Here is an 18,148-nt window from a genome sequence, read left to right as displayed (position 1 = left end):
GCTAACTGGAGTCCAAAAATAGAAAAAAAGTAGCAAAGAAAATTATCAAAGAATACAAGTAATACAGAACTGAACAGCATGAATGTCAGGTTAAAAAGGCACACCAGAACCCAGGACCAGAAAGGAAAAAGATACAAGGTACATTACTACAAAATTTCAAAACATCAGGTATAAAGAGCTCAAAAGTTTCAGAGAGAAAATAAAATCACCAATGAAGGATGGAGATTAAAAAATAAAATAACGAATTTCTCTTCAGTAACACTGGTAGCTAGTAGTAATGGAATGATGCCTTCAAAATCCTAAATAAAAATGATTTCCTGTATGTAATTCTATACAAAGCGCTCTACAAATCAAGTGTGAGAGATATTCAAAATTTCAAATAATTACCTCCCATGCATCTTTTCTTGGGAGGCTACTGGACAATGTGCTCCCCCAAAAAAGAAGGAATAAGTCAAGAAAGCAGAAACGGTGTCCAGGAAACAAGTTCCAAGAAAGGAGAGAGGTGGTAGTTCCTACACGAAGAGATGAAAACTCTTGAGATGGTAGCAGACTTGTAGTGCCTAGAGTAGAGCAAGCAGGCAGATGACTCCAGAAGGAATGTCTCCAAATGGAACTGAAAACATATCTGACAAGTCTGACTGCACAGAAAATTTTTCTAAGAATTATTGGAGGTTGAAAAAAGACTGTATCATCCAAGAACTACCTACTTGAGGGTTAGAGGTGGAAGCTTCGGTCCTCTGGTCACTAAGGAAGCCAGAGGTGCATGTAGGCCTGCAGTGTGGGGTATGGAATCACCCTGCAGAAAGCAATTTGGCCTTTATTTTCAGGTCTAGCTGGACTAACACCTGAGGCTAATGAGTAGGGGCTGACCAGATCACTTGAGGGCCAGAAAGATGACTACTATGCCTCAGGAGGTGTGAAGTAATTTATTATAGCCACTTGGTGAGCCTGATAAGAGCCCTGAGCCCTACGGCTCAGATGGAGCTCCTGGTTGGTGACCATGCACAGGAAAGCATACTGAATCCCTCTCTGGGACATGGGAGCACTGCACTAGGAACCCTCCCAGACCTCACATTATATGTCTCTTCGTTTTGTATCCTTTTGACTGTAATAAATTTGTAACTGTAATTCTGAGTCATTCCAGCAAATTAACGAACCCACAAGGGCAGTGAGAGCCAGCAGAGGCTGCCACCTGCTCGTTTGGCATTCTGAAAGGTGCCCTTCTAACCTGTGAGCTCTGACCTAGCTCTGGGTGGCTAGAGTCTGAGAAACGCTGCATGGGCAGCCGGTCTGAAGGATGGTGTCCATCTACTTATGAGTTTTGGGCTCTGACCCAGCTAGGGTTGGAGAGAGAGCGTGCCTTGTGAGTGGCTAGCAACGAAGATGGAAAACTGAGAAGCGGAGGACTGGGTCCCTTTCCACCCTTTTGAGATTGCATTCACACTGAGCTTTACCACACAGTTAGCAATGAACGTAGGATTTGCTCACTGTGTCCCTTGTGTAGTGCAGAGGTCGAGTCCTGTCTGGCCACCACGTGCACGGAGTGAGTAGTGGCTGGAGTAAAAAGTGGTCTGAGAGAATTCTGACTTGGCTCACAAGAGACATCCAACAAGAATCCTTGCTCCAGGTTGACTGGGATTTAATCAACACACTTCTAAAGCTCCTACAACCAGCCATTAAGTCACTCACTGTGCTGTCAAGCTATGCTTTACATCTTATCCACTAGGACATCTTGCAAGACTGTCAACTGTCTCGCTGAAATCCAGATTGGCCTGTCTGTAAATGGTATTACCACATCTACTGAATGGTCAAAAATGGAAATTGCGTTCATTTTCTATGGCTTGTTTTTGTCAATTCATGACAGATTCCTAGAGATTATTACTTCTTTTATTTATTAACAATTCACGTAAAAATCTTATCTGGGACTCACAGCACATTCCTCACACCATTACTTGAAAAATCTATCTTTTCTTTCCTTTTACCTCTGGTCTTCTGGCATCCTGACCTATTCACTTAACACTTTGGCAATGTCTTTTCTAAGTTCCTTTATTAATTTTTTCCCCCCAATCCTAGGGAGTGATGATTCCATTATGAAATATATTTCTGAGCCTCTCACACTCTTTTAGAATGTAAAGTCATTAAATCATATCTATTTTTCTCTGCACTACTTGGGCATATTTGGAAAGGGATAGGAAGTATCTTCCCTTTCTACTGTGCCAGTTATTGTCCCTCAGCTCCAAGCCTACCCTTCTATGCTCTGCTTTGTGATGCTGGGACTCTGTAAACCCCATTTCCACTTTGCCAGCTGGCTCTGTATTAGGCTCTGACAATGAAGGAGGCTAGGATGAGACTGCAAAGCTAAGTAAGAGGAAGGGACATGCTTCTTCCTGTTTGCTACCTGTTGGCTTCCTGTCTGCTTGCTATTCCTGTGAGCTTCACGTTAGCACTGCTTCTGTAACTGGGCCCCTGCTTCCTCCCCGTAGCAGCAGCTGAATCCAATCTGTAGTTTTTCTATCATGTGCAGTATGAGCTCCATCAAACCCCTGCTCCTGCTCAGAGACACAGCACCAGCCAAGCAGCACATTCCCGCAGGGGTCTGAGTTGGCCTCCATGATACACTGGTTCTCAACCTTCAGCATGCATCAGAATCACTCAAAGGACTTGGTAAAACACAGATCCCTGGGCTTCGCCCCGAGAGTTTCTGACTCAGGAGGTCAGAGGTGGTGCCCAATAATTTACACCTCCCATTAAATTCCTAGGTTAGGTTGAAGCTGCTGATCCAGGAATCACACTTTCAGAATCACTGCTTTAGAGGTCTTTATTTACCCTTTCAGTTACACAGTTAAATTTATATTTAATTAACATCCACCTGTGTTAAATTTCTGTTCTTACAACTTTTGTGGCTTCTGTCTCCTGACCGGACCCTGACTGATACAGACGTTGATGCCAGGAGTGGCTCCAGGAACAGATCTCCAAGAAGATCTGTTTGGGCACACCCTTGGGCCTAAGCACAGTGGTGAGCTCCTTGCCGATGGAAACCGGGCTCTAGTCACCCAAGGCAAGCAGTGGCATCATGACAAAACGAATCATCACCTGTGACCGACTGACAAATCACCCACTGAGCAGGTGCCCTGGGGGCTGACATGGCTGCTGCACCTGCCGGTTCCATCAGTAACAATGACCACGAGGACTGTGGTGTGGGATGGATTCTCATGAGTGCACTGCAGCGCTTCCAGAGAGGAGGCAACAAGCTGGGGTCTGAACTCTCAACTCAAATCATGGTTAGATCTGAGCATGTCTATGGCAACTGTAAAACAATCTCTTACTTCTTGTGGCTACAGGGTGAATATTTCCAAAATTAAACACAAAATTTAACTCTGCAACAGCCTTACCAAGTCTCCATACAGAAGTTGGGGCATTAATTTGGAAGAAGTGGGACCTTGAAACCTGGAATGGGGATATTTGGTTGGACTCAGACAAAACTGAGACTCCTCAACCCCTGAGTCACTGTGAGCCTCCCTCGGCAGTGGAAATGGTTGGCCCTCCAAGGTCTGAGAACAGCCCTCCTTTGCTTGGAAACTGAGTAATAAGCTTACCTGGGGCACGTGCCTTGCAGGAGGATACTCATTCTTCTCAAGACAACCACAACTCCCCTTGCTGCCACTAAAACTAACCAGGACTAGGGACAGATTTCAGCATGCTCCAGAGGAGGAAATAGTTTATGCACCAGAAGAACGGTAAGACTCTGCTATTTTATATCTGGGGAGTATGTGTGGGAATAGGTTCTAAAAATGTTATACCAAGGGGAAGGAACGTGACTTGGTAGAACTTACTGATTTAGGTGAGGCCTGGTGGCACAGAGCTATTGTGGATTTAATGCGTTAGTGGGTGCAGCTGGCAGTGGCTTGTTTGGCTGAGACGCAGTGCATTGACTCCATGTTTATTGAGGTTGAGATGCCAGAGCGATACATAATGAAAAAGAGGACAACAGGCATAGGGAGACAGGAAGGCTAGGGCACATTTATCATGTGTGACCTACACACCCAACTCCCAGCTCCATTCCCTGAGGAGGCCCCGAGGACACACTCTTTGCTAGGTAATTGAGAAATACATTAGTGCGGGGAGTACCTCCAACCTTGAAAAGTTCAGTGTTGGCTATGCTCCATAGGTAGATTCAATGGCAAGAGACACCGCCATGGAGAAGGACCCCCTGATTTCAGTGTTAACAATGGGGTCCTGCAGCAGAAGGCATGTGGTAGTGCTTAACCTCCAAAGGCAAGGCAGGCACACTTCTGTAAAGGGCAACTGCAAAGTCGTGGTGATCAGAATGTTTTGATCCACAGGGATATTTGGTGGTGGCTGACAGATTACAGTGCACCAGGAATGAAACATAACAACAGCCTTCTAAAATATCACTTCATCTATACAACAAGAAAAGGTCTAGGCCAACAGCCTGATTGAAGCATCACAATAGAGTCATGGTCTCTCACCCCGTTTCCACACCTAAGCCAGCTGAGAGACCCAGAGCGCCTGCATTGAAGAAGAGGCTGGGTCCCTTGAAGACATAGCCTGCAACACTGTATATACTGTTAATCTGCCTCCAAGCCTTTCCCAAAGGAATCTACAGTCATTTACTAGCGTGACTATACCCTAGGGAAAGGGAAGTCAGACCTTTCAGGGATTACCAGACACTGGTTCTGAACTAACACTAATTCCTAGGCACTCAAAATGCCACTGTGGTCCATTACTTAAAGTTGGGGCAATGGTCATCAGGAGACAGATGGACTCTTAGCCCAAGTTCAAACACAAGGGCCCAGCAGGTCCACAGGTCCAACCTGTGGTCATTTCTTCAGTTCCTGAACGTATACCTGACCATTGGCAGAATGCCTACACTGGCCCTCCAATCCACGGAGCAAGGGGCATGATAGTGGGAAGGGGCAAATAGGAAGCCTTGGGAACTTCCTCTTCTTACCAGGTTAGCAAAACAAATGGACAAGGTAGGGGGAGGAGGAGCGCAGAGATGGGCAGACCACCAAAAGATGTGAAAGGTGCAAGGGCCGTGGGCCTATCCCAGTCCCACCTAACCCGCCTGTGTGGCCTGTGAGGCCTGTGAATTCACTGAATGCATCCGGGAGAATGGGTGCAGATTACTGCAAACTTAACCATGTGGTGACTAACTGCAGCAGTCGTTCCAGATGTAGTATCTTAACAAGAGCAAATCTAACAGCTCCTGGTACCTGGTACACAGCTACTGCCCAGACAAGCTCTTTTCTCTCCGTACCAGTCTACAAGGACCCCTACAAGCAGCTGGCACTTTCGCCAGTTTGCAAGGCTGACGTCAGTGCTCTTGCTGACTTAATACAGTCTGCAGAGACGCTGATCATCATGACATCCCACACGACACCCCCACTGCTCCGCTACATTGATGGCATTGTGCTGATGGGATCTGATAAGTAGGAAACGAGAAATATTTTAGATAAGGGTGGGGGATAAATCCCACAAAAATTCAGGGGTCTGACATGGCAGTCAGGCTTCAAGGTGGGGAATGGCGATGGCCTGGAGCATTTGAGATGACCCCTCCAAGCTGAAATTCAAGCTGTTGTGCTGCCTACCACCTGACATTCACAAGGCTCAGAAAGGCTCTGAAGGCAGTAGGCACCACTTCTGAGTGTGCTCCTTTGACAGGTGTACCGCGTAACCTGTACAGGCCGACTGTTTCCAAAGGGGACAGGAGCACAAGGAGGCCCTACAGCAAGCCCAAGCTGCTCCCGCCTGGGCCTCTCACCCAGCCTCTCGCCCAGCAACCTACGAAGAGCTGAAGCAAAGGGACGCTGTAAGCAGCCTCTGGCGAGTACTGACAGGAGAGTCACAGGCAAACCTCCAGGGTTCTGGAAAAAATCCACACCCTCTTCGGTGGATGATTTTTTCCTTTTTGAAAAACAGCTCCTGATTTACCAAGGCCCTGGCACAGACCGAACCCCTGACTAGGCGGTGCCACATAACCATGCTCCCTGAGCCTCTGTCCTGAGCGACAGTGCTGGGCATGTACAGCAGCCCTCCCTTGTCAAGTGGAGAGGCAGTGCGAGATGGAGCGGGAACGGGTTCTAGAAAGTACTAAGTTGCTTTACCAGATAACTCAAACTCCTGACAGGATGCCTGCGGCACTGCCTACTACTCCTCAGTCCACACAGATGGCTCATGTGGGAGTTCTTACGGCAACTGACTGAGGAGGAAAAATGTGGGGTTAGTCTACAGATAGCTCTGCATGGCAGGCTGGCCTTGACTGGACAGTGGTGTAGGAAAACACGCACTTCAAGTTGTACTTTATCAGGACTGAGAGACAGCCAGAGCACAGATCTACACTGGTTGTTAGGTGTTAACAACCAGTAGAAAGAAGGCGCGTTAAACCCAGAGTGATTTCATGGAACTGAGCTGTAGCAGGTTCCACGAAAGCAGAACTGAAGGTGCTGGCAAAAAACAAGGTTCGAGGAACTGATGAAATACCAACTGAGATGTTTCAACAAACAGATGCAGCACTGGAGGTGCTTATTCATCTATGCCAAGAAATTCGGAAGACAGCTGCCTGGCAAACTAACCTTTCCAAAGAAAGGTGATCCAACAGAATGTGCAAACTATCAAACAATATCATTAATATCACAAGCAAGTAAAATTTTGCTGAAGATCATTCAAAAACGGCTGCAGCAGTACATCGACACGGAACTGCCAGAAATTCAAGCCGGATTCAGAAGAGGACATGGAATGAGGGACATCATTGCTGATGTTAAATGGATCCTGGCTGAAACCACAGAATACCAGAAAGATGTTTACCTGCGTATTATTGACAATGCAAAGGCATTCAAATGTGTGGATCATGACAAATTACAGATAAAACTGCAAAGAATGGGAATTCCGGGACACTTAACTGTGCTTACGAAGAACCTGTACATAGACCAAGAAGCAGTTCCAAGAGGGGATACTGTGTGGTTTAAAATCAGGAAAAGTGTGCGTCAGGGTTGTATCCTTTCACCATACTTTCAATCTGCAAGCAAATAATCTGGGAAGCTGGACTATTGGAAGAAAACGGCATCAAGACTGGAGGGAGGCTCATTAACAACCTGCGTCATGCAGATGACACAACTTTTGCTTGCTGAAAGTGAAGAGTACGTAAACACTTACTGATGAAGATCAAAGACTACAAGCTTCAGTATGGATTGCACCTCAACATAAAGAAAACAAAAATTCTCACAACTGGACCAATAAGCAACATCATGATAAATGGAGAAAAGATTGAAGTTGTCAAGGATTTCATTTTACTTGGATCCACAATCAACATCCACGGTAGCAGCAGTCAAGAAATCAAATGACACATTGCATCAAGCAAATCTGCTGCAAAAGACCTCTTTAAAGCATTGAAAAGCAAAAATGTTACTTTGAGGGCCAAGATGTGCCTGACTCAAACCATGGTATTTTCAATCACCTCATATGCATGCGAAAGCTGGACAATGAATAGGGAAGGCCAAAGAAGAATCAATGCCTTTCAATTACGGTGTTGGTGAAGAATACTGAATATACCACAGACTGCCAGAAGAAATACAGTCAGTCAGAATGCTCCTTGGAAGTGAGGATGGTGAGACTCTGTCTCACGTACTTTGGACATGCTATCAGAAGGAACCAGTCCCTGGAGAAGGACATCACGCTTGGTAAAGTAGAGGGTCTGTGAAAAAGAGGAAGACCCTCAAAGGGATGGATTGACACAATGGCTGCAAGGATGGGCTCAACGATTGTAAGGATGGTGCAGGAGCGGGCAGTGCTTCGTTCTGCCATACATAGGGTTGCTATGAGTTGGAACGGACTTGATGGCACCTAGAAATAACAGCAGCAGCTGCAGCAGGTTGACCTGGCCCCTGAGAGACTAGGTTGGAAACTGAAAAGCTGTGTCCACGACCATGGTCTCTCACTCTGGGGCACGACAGCCTTTTACACTGGCTCTTGTGGATCTGGCCTAGTCTCTCATTTCTGTCTGCAGACATCTTTCGCAGTCTGCTTGCAAATGGATGAAATTGTTTCCTATACCAGAGTTCACATAAGCAGACCAGAGGTCAGGCTCCGATACCCTTACCCTCAGAATAACTAGGTCATAATACACATAGTGTTCTCTAACTTACGCTTTTCACTTAATAGTAAATATATTCCAGACACATACAATTTTTCATTATTCTTAACAGATACATCAAAAAAAAAAAAAAAAACAAAAAAACCCCAAATCCACTGCTGTTGAGTTGATTTCGACTCACAGCAACACTATAGGACTTAGCAGGACTTTTAGTTAGCAGCCGAGCTCTTAACCACTGTACCATCAGGACCCCAGTGGCTACACAGTACCCCGTTATATGTGTACGCTAGTGTGTTCAGTGTGTCCGGTACCCTGCTAGCCCTGTACTGTTTGCCCTGTTTGCTCTTTGCTCTCAAGGGTGCAAAAATGGCTGCTACTGAAGTTTGGGTCCAGATAATGTTCTAAATTATGCCTTTTCAAATATGTCTTTCAGTTTGTTTAAACCAATGCCAAGCAACCCCCTCATCCCACCTTAATTCCATGGAATCGATTTAGCTCCTTCAAAGCTTGAAGGCTCAGAGAATAAATGACTTCCAAGTGATGATGTATGCATGTTTCTACTGATTCATAAATGATACTTACCAGATTAGAGACCTCTGAAGGTCTGTACAGCACTTTTTTTTTTTTTTTTTTTACATATTACTAACTTTGACTAAATTTTCAATTCAAAAAAGTCGATTACATGGAAAGGGAAAAGCTGAGTAAAAGTCAAAGCAAACACAGGTCCTACGAGCTGTTATGTTTTTGTTGGCAGAAATACCAATGGTCGGGAGGTCTACGTGAATACTCTAGTACTTGAAAAAGCATTACGGGGCACAGGAGTGAGGGTGAGATGGGTGGGACTAGCAGCTCCTTCATCTGAGCAACAGAATGTCTAGTTATTTTACTACTGAAACCCGTGGTTACAACTGCAGAAATGGTATTTCCTAAAACTACTGTCGACCATTTTCCTCCTCTACTTCTGCATTTGGATGCTTCCCTGTCCTCTCTGTATCAAGGAAATCAGGGGTTCCTTGCTTACTCAGTCCAAAGTGAACTTACAAAGCCAAAGGATAAAAGGTTAATTTTCAAGCATCCCATGTATTTTTACACGCTAACAAGAAACAGTTGGAAGATGAAATTAAACAACAACAAAGTCATTTTTGTTTTCCTGTAGGCCCTGCACAGCAGACACTAAATGTGGGAGCCTGAGGGAGTTCCCTGAGGAAGAGCTTGCAGGATGAGCCACTGGCAGCAAAGCAGGGCAGAGGCTCCCAGAAAGGGCCCAAGGGGATGGGGCAGAGCACGGACAGGGCAGGACAGAGCAGGACGGGCCAAGAGCACGTCTCCCAGGATGGTCCTTGATGAATCAGCCAACACTTAAGTATGGAAGCCCAGAGGCAGGATAAACTCCTTTGTGCACCTCAAGCTGCAGAGCCCCTGAGGTGCATGGGGTCGGGGGGTCAGGTAAGTCACCCTCTGCAGGACTTTGTTTGAAAATACAGCCTTGCTTGACTGCTCCCCCTTCATTGTTTTCCCCACTTCCTTAGAGGTTTTCCTGGGAACACATCCTTAATAAACTACTTCTCCATGAATTCCTGGCTCAGCGTCTACTTTTGGGGAACTCAAAACAATCCTACTTGGTAACGACATATATATCAATATACTATACACTGAATGCATATATATACATGTGCATAAATACATATATATTATTATGCAGAATGTAATTTCACCATGTATTTAGGATTTTACATATATGATTGTGTCATACTGGTACAAAATCAGCTTTAAAATAAATACAATTTTAATACCATAACAATCAGGTTCAAATTTTCTGCTAAAAAAGCTCAATAAACTTCTCTCTCAAGAGATAACCCACCTGAGTAATTTTCTTCTTTTTAACCAATATTATTTCAAATTTGGTTAACAGCTCAGGCTCCAACATACATCAGCCAAAGCTGTGTTCAAATTCCAAATGCATCACTCACTAGGTCTGTGGACTTGTTTACGTCCATAAACTCTAGAATTTGAGTTTCCTTATCTGTAGAATGAGGACAGTAACAGTAAACATTCCTTACAACATCCAAAGATTGAGAATTCAGACAACACCTTCGCAGAGTGCCTGATACGTGGTGAGAACTCCACAAACATCTGCTAGCATGAATTGGAATCAATTTAACAGCAACAAGATTTTTTAAGCATTGTTAGAAAAGGAGCCTTGGTGGTTAAGCACTAGGCTGCTAACTGAAAGGTTGGTGGTTCAAACCCACCAGCGGCTCTGTGGGAGAAAGATGTGGCGGTCTGCTCCTGTAAAGATCACAGCCTTGGAGATCCTATGAGGCAGTTCTACTCTGTCCTTTAGGGTCACTATGAACTGGAATTGACTCAGTCGACAACAGGTTTGGGATGGTCTTGGTTTAGCATTGTTAGATTTAAATCAAGTCATAGTTTTTTTTTTCATAGATTTAAATAGATTTTTAAAAATTTCATAAAAACTGGGTATACTTACTTGTAATGTAGTATCAAAGACAACAAGCTTTGAACTGGTTGGAACAATGTCATAACACTTGTGTGACCTCATGAATCGCATGTAAACGCCACTTTCAGAGTCTTCTACTGCTAAAAAGGGGGAAAGAAGGGCAGAAGATCAGTAATAATAAAGAATTTCCTCAATCTGATTAAGGGTGTGTAGCAAAAAAAAATCTACCGTTAACAACGTGTTTAATGGTGAAAGGCAAATGTTTTCCTCATAAGACTGATAACAAGGCACAGGTTCTACTCTCATCAATTCAACATTCCACTGGAGGTCCCAGACAGTGCAATAAGGCAAGGACAAAAATGAAATGCAGACTGGAAAGGAAAAAACAAACTGCCTCTCTTTATAGATTTTCTGTGTAGAAAATGCCAAAGAATCTACAAAAAAGTTCCTGGATCTAAAAAATGAGTTTAGCAAGGTCACTAGGGGCAAGGTTAAATAAAAAATTCTATTGTGTGTTTTTATAGATTAGCCACGAACAATTGGAAATTCTTTTTTACAAAAGATATTATTTAAAATAACACCAAAATACATAAAATACTAGGAATAAACATAACAAAATATGTTTAAGATTTTTTGCAGAAAACTATAAAAGTATTAACGAGAGAAATCAAAGACCCATATAAATGGAAAAATATACTGTGTTCGTAGATTGGAAGACTTAATTTTGTTAAGAATTTTTGTGTCTATGTTCATGACGGATACTGGTCTGTAGTTTTCTTGGAAATGCGTTTGGTTTTGGTATCAAGGTAATGCTGGTTTCATAAAATAAGTTGGGTAGTTTTTTATTTATGAGACAGTTTGTACAGAATTGGTATTATTTCTTCCTTAAATATCTGGTATATTTCACTAAAGAAGCCACCTGGGCCTTGAAACCTGGATAATTTCTTTGAATGAATGGAATCTTACTCATTAATTAATTCAGTCAGTAACTATGTATTGCCTTGTGTTAATGCAGGTTCCTCCCAGAGGGGACCAGGAAAAGAGAGACAGGGAGAGAGAAAGTCAAAAGGCTGTGTCAGTAAGCAGGTCCCTGTGTTGTACAGCTCAGATAGAACCTGCTGGGGCCCTCTGAGAGGCTGTGATGCAAGCCTCGGCATTGGCTCACTGTAAGGCCGAGGAAGCTGGGGTAACCATCCACCCACTTCAGCCCCTTCTTGGTCAAGGGTCATTACTGGGGCATTAACTGGCATTTCTGCCCTGCTCCATGCACTGGCCCACAGGTCCAGCTGCCAAAAAATGCCCCCTTCTCTCAGGCAGAGACAAAGGGGGCCGTTGAAACATGACGACTTTGGGTAGGCCAAGAGGATGTGGTGGGGCCAAGAGCACCTGCGGCACATACCATCCACTGTGCTAGATGCTTGGGAAATGGCAGCGAGACAAAAATGATTCCTGCCTTGCTAACACAACAAACTCATGCAGGAGAGAAACATTAAATATTATTTTACTGTCATAAATACCAAAGGAGAAGTATGGAATTTATAAACAAGAATAACTGGTTGTCAATAAATGAATGAATGGATGGATGAAATGTAGGTCAGTGTGCTTCCACCTTTCTTGAAACATTGAACTGCAGAAAACACAGAAGGCTTAAGGCAGAACCGAAATCCCACACTCAGACGCACCTCTGCCATCACACTGCTCCCTCATTGCTAAAGACACTGTATACTGCACTGTGAAGTTTGTAGTCTCTTTGTAGCCTTTTCCATAGAAATTTCAAAGATCACTGCAGTCAAACAGAAGTTTAACTAATACTTAAGTTACAGATTGCTTGCGAAGTCTATATACCTAAAATTCAAATGGAAACTAATGATAATAAATGTAACAATCCATCTCTCAGAAAGGAAACCTTGCAAGAGAATACTTTTTTCATTAACTAAATCAAGACTTTTCATAACAGGGGTATACGTATTATAGATACTAATTTCACCACATGAATATCTGACATACAAATTAAAAATATCACAAAAGTAGAAATGTTCCAACTTTTAGAATTTTTAAAACTCTACAAGTTTTGTTTTAAACATATTTATAGTGTACCATCTTAAATTCTTCTACTGGTTACTAAAAAAAATTTTAGAATAGTTTTAGATTTCTATGAAAATTGTGAACACAGTACAGAGTTCTTATACATAATGTTAACATCTTACATTACTGTGGTATATTTTTCACAACGAACTAACACTGGTACACTATTATTAACTCAAGTCCATAGATATTAGGATTTCCTTAGTTGTCACCTATTGCCCTTTTTCTGTTCCAGATCCCATCCTAGGATGCCACACCGCATTTAGTAGCCATGTGTCATTAGGCTCCTCTTGGCTGCGACAAGACTCTCCTTGTTTTTGATGACCTTGATGTTTTTTTTCCCACTATCTCTACCCATATTATTTCATCACTGTTAATTTAGGCTCTCTGCTCCTTCAAGTTCTCATCTGTCCTTTAAATTGACTGTTGTCAGTTTATACTCACATAGATAATTTATAAAAACACTAAGCTTGAGGCAAACATTCTTTATTAATTGGGCTAAACTGTTTAGTTTAATGATGGCTTCATGGGACAGTTTTGGTTCAAGGTTCAAAGATTATTTCTAGGCATTAGATTTGGAGTTTCCTCCAGTCCTGATGGATCCACTGAGTATAGTTTCCATAGGATTTTTTTTTTTTTAAATCTTTTTTCTCTGTTGTGCTTTAGGTGAAAGTTTACAGCTCAAGCTAATTTCTCATTCAAAAATGTATTCACATATTACTTTGTGACATTAGTTGCAATCCCCACAACATGACAGCACACTCCCCCTTCCTATCCCAGGTTCCCTGCGTCCATTCGACCCGTTCCTGTCCCTTCCTTCTCATACTGCCTTTGGACCGGAGCTGCCTATTTGGTCTCATATATCTGACTGAACTAAGAAGCACATTCCTCATGTGTATTATTTTTTGTCTTATAATCCTGTCTTATCTTTGAAGAGTGGGCTTTGGGAATGGTTTCAGTTTTTGAGTTAACGGTGCATCTGGAGGCCACAGTTTTGGGGGTGACCTTGATAGTTTTGAGGAGTGCTGGTCAGGTATTTTGTAGAATATCCCTCTATTAGGATTTGTCTCATGTTTTCTCATGATTAGATTGCAGTTGTGGATTTCGGGGAGGAAGATGACGGGGGTAAAGTGCACTTCTCATCACACCATATCAAGGACACATGCTATCAACATGACTCATCACTGGTGATACTAACCTTGACCACTTGGCTGAGGTCGTGTTTGTAAACTTCCTCTTTTTCCTTCCCTTTAATACAGTACTCTTCAGAAGGTAGTTCACCATGCAAAGCCCACGCTTAAGGAAGGGAGAATTACATTTCACCTCATTAAGGGGGGAATATCTCACAAATTATTTGGAATTCTTCTCTATAGAAGAGTTGTCTATTTACTTATTCAATCATATATTTATATCAGTATGAACTCATATATTTATTTTGTACTTTGGGTTGTAATCCAGTGCCAATTTGTTTTGTTGCTTGCATTGTTCCAGCTCTGGCCATTGGGAGAGCTCTTTCTGTTGGCTCCTGTGGACCTCTGACATCTTTTGATTTTTAAATTATTTTTTTAATGTTATTTTCTTACTGGTTTGTTCTAGGAGTTACAATATGAATCTCACCTTATCACAATCTTCTTTAACAATGCCTTAAACCCAATAAAATACTGCAACTTTGCCCTAATATAGTACCATTTCCTCCCTTTTGGGTGATATTGTTATATTACATTAATATATGTTATAAGGGCAATAACACAGTTTATAATTTTGCTTTACATACTCTTACACCTTATAAGAAAAATGAGAAGAAAAAATATGCCTTTATAAAATCCTTAATATTTGCTCGTATATTTACAATTACTGGTGCTTGTCATTTCTTCCTGTGGATTCTAGTTAACTGTGTGGTTTCCTTTTCAGCCTGAAGGACTTCTATAACGTTTCTTGTAAGACAAAACTGCTAATAGCAATGAATTCTCTATCTTTGATATACTGTGAATATTTTTATTTAACCTCCATTTTTGAAGGTTATTTTTGCTGGCTATAAAATTCTTGGCTGACAGGTTTTTTCTTCCAGCACTTTGAGTATGTCATTCTGCTGCGTCCTGGCTGCCATTATTTTTTATGTCAGGTGTTAAACTGCATTGTTGTTTCCCTGTACATGATGAGCAGTTTTTCTCTTGCTGCTTTCAAGATTTTCTCTTTGTCACCAGTTTGACCATGATGTGTCTAAGTATGGATTTCTCTGTTGAGCTTCTTTGTTCTGCAGGTTAACATTTTCCATCAAATTTGGGAAGTTTTTGGCCATTATTTCTTCAAATATTTTTCTCTGCCTCTCTCTCTACTTCTGGGATACCCATTACATGTATGTTAACATGCTTGGTGTTGGCCCAAAAGTCCATGAAGCAATGTTCATTTTTCTTCAATCTTCTTTTCTCTCTATCCTTCAGGCTGGATACTGATCCTTCTTGTAGATATTGATTTAGATCTAGATATTGATCTACAAAGTTCATTGATTTTCCACCATTTCCATCTGCTGTTGAGCTCATCTAGTGAATTTTTAATTTATATTGTACTTTTCAATTCCAGAATTTACACTTGGTTCTTTTTCAGTTTCTGTTTCCTTAGTGAAGTTCAGTATTTGTTGAGTCAATACTATTAATTTCCTTTAATTCATTAAACATGATTTTTTTTTATTGTGCTTTAAGTGAAAGTTTACAGTTCAAGACAGTTTCTGATACAAAAATTTATACACACATTGTTATATAACCCTAGTTGCTCTCCCTATAATTTGACAGCACACTCCTCCTTTCCACCTGGGATTTCCCATGTCCATTCAATCAGCTCCTGTCCCTTTTTGCCTTCTCATTTTGCCTCTGGACAGAAGCTGCCCATTTAGTCTCATGTATCTACTTGAGCTAAGAAGCACTCTCTTCGTGAGTATCATTTTATAAACATGATTTTCTTAATTCTTTGAAAATTGTAATAGCTGCTTTGAAGACCCGTTACACTCAACATATGACCCTACTCAGGGACAGTTTCTACTGACTGCTTTTTTCCCTCAGTATGGACCACACTTTCCTGTTTCTTTGCATATTTCATTTTTTGTTGTTGTTGTTGAAAACCAGACAATCTAGATAACATACTATAGTGACTCTGGATTTTTTCTTGTTTTCTCTGAAGGTGGTTATTATTGCCTTTTTTTTTTTTTTTCACATAATGTACCTGGACTTAATCTGGGTTATCTAGCTTCCCCAGTGGTGTGTGGCCACTAATATCTGTCCTTATTATTTTTTTTCTTTTAAATTCTGTTACTCTAATTAGGGGCCCCACTGTACGTACACAGCTTATGGTCAGCCAATGATTGGTCAGAAGTTGTCCTCAAGCCAGTAAGGCTTCCAACCCTCAAGAGATATATGTATATATGGATTGGGGAGTACATTCAAAGTTCATATAGTTCTCAAGTCTGCCCTGGTTTTTACTTTCTGTCAGGTTCTCTCAGGACTTCCTTGCACATGTATGTAGCCTCCAAGTCAACCGGATTTTTGGAGCATCAAGGCCTTCTCAGGTCTCTGCTGGGTATGTACACTTCCTCAGTCTGCCAGGGATGTGTGGAGACTTTAGGTACCCTTGGTTCTCTCCTATGCAAATACTTAGCCTCTGAGTCAGCTAGAGATGTGTGATGAGAGCCTATCTCATCCTTCTAGGGCTCTCTCATTTCCAAGAATTAACCACCTGTTAATGTCTGGGTTGTCCACTGGTCTGCTTCTCATCCTAAGTGGGAACTCAAACTCAGGCTAGCAGGACTGTGGGCTTTCCCTATTTCTGTCTTTTGGAACTAAAAAAAAAAAAAAAACTAAAAAGTTTAACCAAAATGGTAAAATGTCAACTATTTATATAAAAGAAATTACAATAAAATTTGTTGATTTGAAATAAGGATAGGTATTACTGAGGAACGTTTCATTCAACAGGAACTAATAACATTATTCAACAGGAACTAATAACATTTCTGATCTAACAAAGCAATATCAGTTACATATAAATAAATGTTAGAATTTTAAGAAAATAAAGTAAAATACAATAAAATGTTCTTCCTTTTTTTGTTACTTCTCCACATTTAATATAGTTTTTGGCTATAAGTGGCACCATTTATATTATTTACTTCATGATGAAGTCTCATACCTGGAGCAATAAGGAAAATGAAACAGTAATTTGGGGTTAAATAAACAAAAAAACCACTCAATAACAACAGGTTGTTTGGAATGCATTATTAAAATTCCTGAGAAGGCAAAAATGTTCAAACACTCATTATTCAAAAGGTAACTGTGGTTAAGACATTACCAAAATCTTTCATTTTTCTTGTTCTATGTCACTGGGCAGAAGCATGACTACAGAGAATTGTATTTGTACTTGGGTTACTTGTCTATGAAATGAAGGAACCTGTTTATGGAATAACGTTAAATCTTACTATCCTCTTTAAAATATGCTAATTCAACATTATTATTCAAGGGAGTTGCAAAAAAGTACTAATGGGTACTAGATAATATACGTATAAGTGTTTAATTTATATTAAAAATGCAACATCTAAATTTAAATGCAAACAATTATAAACACTAAAATTTTTAAGAGTATGTAGAAACAAACAGTTCTCTTTCTAAAAATAGATCTGATCACATCACGCCCTTGGCTCAGTAACTTCTGACAACTCCTCACTGCTATAGAGTATCATTCAAGACTTCTAGTAATCTACTCTAACCTGCCATTCCAGGCTCATCTCCTACCACATTCACAGGCAATCTTATAAACTAAAAAACAAAAAATCCTCCAAACACAGCAAACCATCTAACAAATTGTTTTTTCAAAGACAATCACTGTAGTCATAAATTATATTTTCTAAAACCTATTTGCATATCATTTTAATTTATAAAGGATTTGTAAAATATGAGTTATAAGATGGAGCAGTTGGTTCTTCAGTATTTGACTGTGGCCATAATTTTACTAAAGTGATGAAGATAGACTGTCACTGATAATTTGGTACCAAGAGTGGTTCTAAAGGAACAAAACCGTAAGGATAAGTTTTCTGAATGGGTTCTCATGTCTAGCTAGTCTTAAAGGCACTAATGACTCCACTTCCTGTAGTAAAGAGGGCACTGCTAATCCATGGTGTGAGGTGGCAACAGAAATACACAAAATATCACACTTCTGGAACAAATACTTGTGAGACACAAGGCTTTGGGTGATTATATATTTAATGCTATTCTAGAATTTTGTGAGAATGAGAAGTATAAGGAAGCTGGCTAGTTGTTGCTACTTTCGCTAGACAAAGTGGTGAAAGAAGGGGACGAGCTCAAAGCTTCAGAGTCACAGCTCAAGCGACACATACAAGACCTGGAAGTTGCTACTTGTGCTTTGAAAGAATGCCTTAACCCTAACAGAGCGGGTATTGCTGAAAACCAAACCCAGAGTCTTACTGCAAGAGTGGTTGAATTACAATACCA

General features: G+C 41.3%; 1 protein-coding gene across 10 annotated transcripts in view; it reads right to left on the bottom strand.

Annotated features, from left to right (window-relative positions):
• The window catches only part of PRKAG2 (protein kinase AMP-activated non-catalytic subunit gamma 2), a 421,421-nt gene that overhangs the window by 32,505 nt on the left and 370,768 nt on the right, over positions 1–18,148 (bottom strand). For 8 of the 10 annotated variants that reach the window (XM_049861967.1, XM_049861966.1, XM_049861961.1 and 5 more), the window contains one exon: positions 10,605–10,714. In XM_049861967.1, coding sequence (XP_049717924.1) covers positions 10,605–10,714 — 110 coding nt within the window. The remainder of the gene's footprint in view (positions 1–10,604; positions 10,715–18,148) is intronic. The other 2 variants (XM_049861962.1, XM_049861969.1) reach the window with 1 other exon arrangement.

Source organism: Elephas maximus, chromosome 20 (assembly GCF_024166365.1).
Source record: "Elephas maximus indicus isolate mEleMax1 chromosome 20, mEleMax1 primary haplotype, whole genome shotgun sequence".
Classification (NCBI taxonomy): Eukaryota; Metazoa; Chordata; class Mammalia; order Proboscidea; family Elephantidae; genus Elephas; species Elephas maximus.
This window is presented reverse-complemented; position numbering and strand designations above follow the sequence as displayed.